General features: G+C 37.4%; 1 protein-coding gene across 2 annotated transcripts; it reads left to right on the forward strand.

Annotated features, from left to right (window-relative positions):
• Window positions 1-402: 402 nt before the first annotated feature.
• Window positions 403-6418, forward strand: LOC137022688 (extracellular calcium-sensing receptor-like). Of its 2 annotated transcripts, none has more exons than XM_067389126.1 (6): window positions 403-626; window positions 915-1206; window positions 2527-3354; window positions 3470-3697; window positions 3859-3982; window positions 5505-6418. In XM_067389126.1, the coding sequence occupies exons 1-6, from the start codon at window positions 403-405 to the stop codon at window positions 6416-6418; spliced, it is 2610 nt and encodes an 869-aa protein (XP_067245227.1). The 2 variants fall into 2 exon arrangements, with proteins under 2 accessions (XP_067245227.1, XP_067245228.1); XM_067389127.1 differs by having other exon boundaries at window positions 514-626; window positions 3868-3982.
• Window positions 6419-7226: the final 808 nt, after the last annotated feature.

Raw genomic sequence — 7226 nt, forward strand, 5'->3', positions numbered from 1 at the left:
AAGGTTGTAATAACAGAGGAGACTGAATTGTGAAACTGATCTCTAGATAAAAACAATGAAGGTGGGACTTAAGTAAGTCCCAAAAGGGGGAGGTGTGATCTGTTTGAAATTTGTGATGTTTCGGTTTAAAGCAGGCCTTATAAAATAAGATACATAATAATAATAATTATTAGTAAAAATTTAAATGTTGGAAATATATTAAAATATTGTTAATTCTTTGTTTTATAATAATTGTTGTACTTGGTGGAAGTGGAGGGTTCCAAAATACAAAAATGACGTCCTCATTTCCAGAGAGGGAAGTGGCACCACCTGCTATTAAAAAAAAAAAAAAGCACCACACAAAATCTTTATATAAATCAGCCAGCTGACTAAAGAGTAACATAGACTCATAAGAAGAGAGGGATGTGGGTAATTCTGTATATTTTCTTGTTACTGTCTTGTAACTATATCTGTGTAGCTTTGATGGTCAGTTCAGGTTCCTGTCAGCTCCAGGGACACTTTACATTGAAGGGGATGTTCCAGGATGGAGACCTTCTCATTGGTGGTCTGTTTGAGGTTCAGAGATTCATCAAAGTATTCCCTGAGCTGAGCTTCAGAACAGAGCCAAAACTACCACACTGTGAGCTGTGAGTCTATACAATATTTTTTTTTTGTGACTGCAAGTATATATATACATTGTAACTTGTGACAATGATAATTTAGTCTTTATACACACACACACACACACACACACACACACACACACACACACACATATATATGATACAAAGTGTAATTAAATTTGAAACTATTGTGTTATGAAATTGAGTTAAAAATTGAGTTTGATTAAATTCAGTTAATCTCTTATTATTATTTTATTTTTACAGTTAGTATTACTAAGTTAATCACAATTTAATTTATATTGTCTTCTTTAGCTTCTATATGACAAGCTTCCAGCAAGCACTAACAATGGTTTTTGCGATTAATGAGATTAATAACAATCCCCACCTGCTGCCAAACATCACACTTGGTTACCAGATCTACGACAACTGTTTAAGGCTTGGAGTAGCATTCCGTGGTGCCACAGCTCTGGTTAGTGGGACAGAGGAGACCTTCTCTGACCTCAATTGTAAAGGCCCACCACCAGTGATTGGAATCATAGGTGATCCAGGTTCTACTCATTCTATTGCAATTTCCAGTGTCCTGGGGCTGTTTCGTCTGCCTATGGTATGATAGTTAAAACATCTTTTTAGACTTTAATATTTGATCATCTAATATGTCATGTTTTCATTCATACACTCTTAGCCCGGATTTTATATTTACTTAAAAATATAATTACAATATACTTAAAATATTTAAGTTTGGTTGCATTACTTATAAAATATAAGTAAATTCTACTAATTTGTGGGTGTATTTGAATGTGTTAATAAATGTAAGTTAAATGCACTTAAATTATGAAGTTTTTCTCCTCACCACGCCTCCTTCACACTGGTTTGCGGCGGGTAATGACGCCATTTTGTCATGGTGTGTATGAATTCAAGGAGCTGTTGATGAGCAGTTGGAACATTTGTTTTGGCTGTTCTACAGACATTTTTCCCTAACATTTACCTTTTTATAGTCACCAAAGGAGAAAATCACAATTTTTAAGTTACCATCATTGAGGGTCAGGGTTTGTTTTAGTTGAGCTCTTGACCCTTAACTTTTTAATATTAGATTTTGTTTGGGCAGTTTTAACTGCATTAAAACCAACCAGACAAGCAAAGTTAAAAGATGATCAGGTGATGTTGGTTATGTTTTCACATAATCATTATTTGATCTGAATCACTGAACTCATTTAGAGCCCAATCTCTGAGTTAGATTTACATTATTGATTACAGAAGCACTGTGATTCTACAGCGGAGGATCAACTTCTACAATACAATTATTATTATTTTTTTTAAAGTTGTCCTTATCACAAAAAAAAATAAAAAAAATAATATTTTAGGCACACAGAGACATCAAGAATCAGCCTGTGAATCTCAATGACGGTGACAAGCAACATGTTCTGATAAACAGATCAACTCTGAACATTAGAAAACAAGCTACTAAAAAGTCACAGAAAAACAGCAAAATTTAAATAGTGAGAATAAAGAAAATTACTAAGACAATTCAGTTCATAATTTATTCATGCAGCAATGCATGATGGGAGGCATGGATGAATTTTGATTGGTGGCAAGTTAACTTGCTTAGTACATTGAACTTAAATATACTAGTTGTAATAACTACAAAATAATTAATATTACAAAACATTTTAAGTTAAATGAACTCAAATTATTAAGTTCACATTACTTAATCATTACTCAATTTTTTTAGGGCAACCAGTTTCCTCAAATTTTTTAAGTAAATTCAACTTATCCGGGCTAACACTGTAATAGAACTTTGTGCAAATATCACAAACCTGCTTCACAAAAAACTATTTTTAAATGCAATACAATACAATAGCTTTAGAACTGATAACATTTGTTCATCTTTCTTTGTCTTTTGTCTCTGCTCCTCATTTCTAATTAGATTAGCTACTATGCCACCTGCTCCTGTTTGAGTGACAGGAAAAAGTACCCATCTTTCTTCAGAACAATCCCTAGTGATGCCTTCCAGGTGCGGGCTATGGTTCAGATTTTGAGACATTTTGGATGGACCTGGGTTGGTCTTCTCTACAGTGATAATGACTATGGTATCTACGCTGCTCAGTCCTTCCATCAGGAAATGCAGCGGTTTGGACATTGTGTTGCTTTTTCTGAAATTCTGCCCTATGATAATAACCCCCGAGATATTCAACGTATAACAGGAGTGATTCACACCTCTACAGCTAGAGTAGTGGTTGTTTTTTCTGCTTCATCTTTACTGATACCTTTGATGAATGAAGCTATGTTGCAGAACATGACAGGCAGGCAATGGATTGCAAGTGAAGCTTGGGCCACTTCAACTGTGTTTAACACACCACGTTTCCTGCCCTTTCTGGGGGGCACACTGGGCATTGCCATCAGACGTGGGGAGATTGAGGGGCTTCATGACTTTCTGTTACATCTTCGTCCCAACAATGATCAAAGAAATATTATAGTGAGGATCTTCTGGGAGAACATGTTTGGGTGCAGTTTTGAAACTGGGGATAAAGAGACAGAAGGAGAGCAAGTGAAAAAGGTCTGTACAGGGCAGGAGGATCTGAGCACGACAAACTCACCATACACTGATGTTTCAGGGTTGAGAGCATCTTATAATGTGTATAAAGCAGTTTATGCCTTGGCACATGCACTTCATAACCTGATGCAGTGTGAAGAGGGCAGAGGACCATTCAGTGGGAACAGTTGTGCTGACACAACAAATCTGAAACCCTGGCAGGTAATTTTCTCTAGACATATAGATGAGCTGAATGTGGACAAGCAAAATATGGGCTCTATATTAATTCAAATGTCAGATAAAAATATAACACCTGTCCTATATACAAACTGTACAGCTGGTTCACTACCTACAAAAAGTGAACTTCACCACAGGATTTGGGGATCATGTGTCATTTGATAAAAATGGAGATGCTCTGGCCATCTATGATGTGTTGAACTGGCAGCCGAGCTCCGATGGGTCAATAAGGGTCCACAAGGTCGGTGTAGTAAATGAAGGGGCAGCATCAGGGATGATGCTTACACTGGATGAGGATGCATTTTACTGGAACTCTGAGACAAAAAAAGTAATTACCATTGAATGTTAAATGTCAATTTTTTCAGATATAAAGTCTAAATACTATTCAAAGCTAAGATGAGACAAATGAGAATAAAATGTAAATGCCAAGCTTGTTATTATGTAAAAGTGATGACAAACATGACTGATAACTGATGATGTCTCTTTCAGCCCCCACAGTCTGTGTGCAGTGAGAGCTGCCCCCCAGGAACCAGACGAGCCACGAGGAAGGGTCATCCTGTCTGCTGTTTTGACTGTCTGCCATGCGGAGATGGAGAGATTTCTAATACAACAGGCGAGGAGATTGCTGGCAAAATTTGAATATAATTTGATATAATTTTCGGTAACACTTTACAATAAGTTTCATTAGTTGACATGAACTAATAATGCACTGCACTTCTACAACATTTATTAATCTTTGTTGATGTTTCAACATTTACTAATACATTATTAAAGGGTAGGTAACACACATAGTTTCTATCAATCTCATGTTAATCTTGAGTACCTGTAGAGTACTATTGCATCCTTAATATCTCTGAAAAGTCTTTAGTTTTATCATATTTATAAAAGATAGATACACTGTACCAAGTCTTTCCGAAAAAAGTCGAGCTCCTGGAGGCGTGCCTGCCGTGGGCAGAGCTAAAGAGTCGTGAGCGCGTGCAGCTCTTGCGTAGAGATTGTCTGCAAGCTGCGACATCATTATAAATAAAGAGGGAACAAAAACATTCATGTTGTTTACATTTTATGCACTTGCGCGCTGATTGCCAACAAAACACAGACATTTGATGCAGTTACTCACCACCTGTCATCAGCAAATCCAGTGACAAACTGGGACTTGTTTACAAAGCATTCATCACCGAAATTCCAGGAACAAACAAAAATAAAACAAACTTCATCCATTGTTCCCTTAATGCTGGGTTCTTTGGGAAGCTGAAAAAGGTAATCTTTCCCTCACAACCAATTCAGATCCTTTGGTGACAAGAGCTGTGTCTCATTTCGGAAGCTGCATCCTCCGGAGGTCGCATTTTGAAGTCTGCATACATCATTAAGGATGTCTTATTTAAGAAAAGTAACTGTAATAAAATCGTCTGATATTCATTGTGAGGTGTAAAATACTGTAATTTCTTTCTTACTTTGCATTCTAACAGTTATTTTTCTTAAATGAGACTGCCTTGATGATGTATGTAGCCTTCAAATGTGGCCTTCGAAGGGTGCAGCCCCTGAATTGAACGAAGCATGTTGATGGGCGTGCTCTTGCTCTTGGTGATGTGTGTGTGTGTGCACGCTTATCAGGGAGAAGTGTCTATAAATGGAATTCCACCCTTTATTACGTGATAAATGGCCATACTCTAAAAAAAACTCTCTGAAACCTGGTCTGAAACTGGAACTCGTGTATTTGGCACAGAAATACTCTGTCATATGTCCAACTCGTGTTTTGAAACTTTGGCAATGTTAAGCATGAAATCTAACTCTTTAACAGTGTAAATAAGTCAGAATGCATGAAATAGAATTATACCCCCCCCCCTCCCCCTTTAAAATCACGAGTTGTATTTGTTAATATTAGTTAATGCACTGTGAACTAACATGGACAACCAATTAAATGCTGTATTTTTTATTGACTAACATTAAAAAAGATTAACAAATACAGTAACAAATGAATTGCTCATGGTAAGTTCATGTTGGTTAATACATTATAACAAATACACCTTATTGTAAAGTGTTACCTAATTTTCTCTTAAAAATCTTACCTTGTGTTTTTTTGTTTTGTTTTGTTTGTTTTGTTTTGTTTTTTTTTGTTTGCTTTTTCTTACCCATAGATGCTGTTGAGTGCATGTTGTGTCCAGATGAGTTCTGGTCCAATCCAGATAGGAATCAATGTGTCCCCAAAGAAGTAGAGTTTCTGTCCTATGAGGATCCTCTGGGCATCTCTCTGACCACTGCATCTCTGCTTGGCACCTGCTTCTGTGCTCTTGTGATGATTGTCTTTGCCTATCACCATAACACTCCCATAGTACGAGCCAACAATTCAGAGCTTAGCTTCCTGCTTCTGGTGTCACTCAAACTGTGTTTCCTGTGTGTGCTACTGTTCATTGGTCAGCCACAGTTGTGGACGTGTCAGTTAAGACATGCTGCGTTTGGTATAAGCTTTGTCCTGTGTATCTCCTGCATCCTGGTCAAGACTATGGTGGTAATAGCTGTGTTTAAGTCATCTCGACCAGAGGGCAAAGGAGCAATGAAATGGTTTGGAGCAGTTCAACAAAGATGCACAGTTCTGGTCCTAACTGCCCTTCAAGTTGTGATATGTGCAGTCTGGCTCTCTACTGCCTCTCCAACACCCCATAAAAACAACCAGTATATCCGCTCTAAAATAGTATATGAATGTGCTATTGGCTCAGTGGCTGGTTTTTCTATGCTGCTGGGATACATTGGACTGTTGGCAGTAGTTAGTTTTCTCTTAGCCTTCCTGGCAAGAAATCTTCCAGATAATTTTAATGAAGCAAAGTTCATCACTTTCAGCATGTTGATCTTCTGTGCTGTGTGGATTGCATTTGTTCCAACATATGTGAGCTCACCAGGGAAATATGCAGTTGCTGTGGAGATTTTTGCCATTCTGTCTTCAAGTTTTGGATTACTGGTGGCCATATTTGCCCCAAAGTGCTACATCATTCTTTTGCATCCAGAGAGAAACACTAAAAAAGCAATAATGGGAAGAGAAACACAAAATAAATAGTTTTATATTATTTAGCTCCACCATCTACAGACACTTTGTGACAGAATGAATGAAAAATCTATATTATTTAGTATTTATTTTACTATACATTTAGTTTACTTCACAAACTGTATATTCTAACCCCTAACCCTAAACCTTCTCTTAAACCTACCCATCACAGAAAACTTTCTGCATATATCTCACTTTGTATGATTTATAAGCTCTTTTCCTTATCGGAAACAAAAAAATATGCCCACAAGGATTTGCATATTGCCATCTTTGTGGTGCTCACACACACACACACACACACACACACACACACACACACACACACACACACACCCACGATGTAGGTGAACTCAGGTTTATATTACATTGTGGGGACATTTGGTCCCCACAATGTAATATAAACAAAAGCACACACAAACACACATACACATTCAGATCAGCCGCCATTGTTGAGTGCAACATCCTGTAACAGTCTCATGTCAGTTACATGCAATTTATCCTCTGTAATTCTATTACCCACCCTGAGAGGTACACTCTCAGGTATAAACAGGTGTAGGAAGTAGAAATCAGCTTTGTTACTGAAGTTAGCAGAAGTGATGGGAGAAACTAAGCGTTCCAAAGCTTCAAATCAATTGAACCAATTGCTTCGCAAAATAATTCACTGTTTCGAAGCATTCGGAAAACCACATATTGGTGACCCCTGCTGGTCAGAACAGTATAAGTGAAGTTTCTAAACGTAATTTAGGGAGGAGCGAGCCCATCTATTCTTCCAATCAACAGCCAGAGTATATAAGCAGCTACACCTTCATTTCAGGTACCT

The sequence above is a fragment of the Chanodichthys erythropterus genome, chromosome 7, assembly GCF_024489055.1.
Source record: "Chanodichthys erythropterus isolate Z2021 chromosome 7, ASM2448905v1, whole genome shotgun sequence".
Classification (NCBI taxonomy): domain Eukaryota; kingdom Metazoa; phylum Chordata; class Actinopteri; order Cypriniformes; family Xenocyprididae; genus Chanodichthys; species Chanodichthys erythropterus.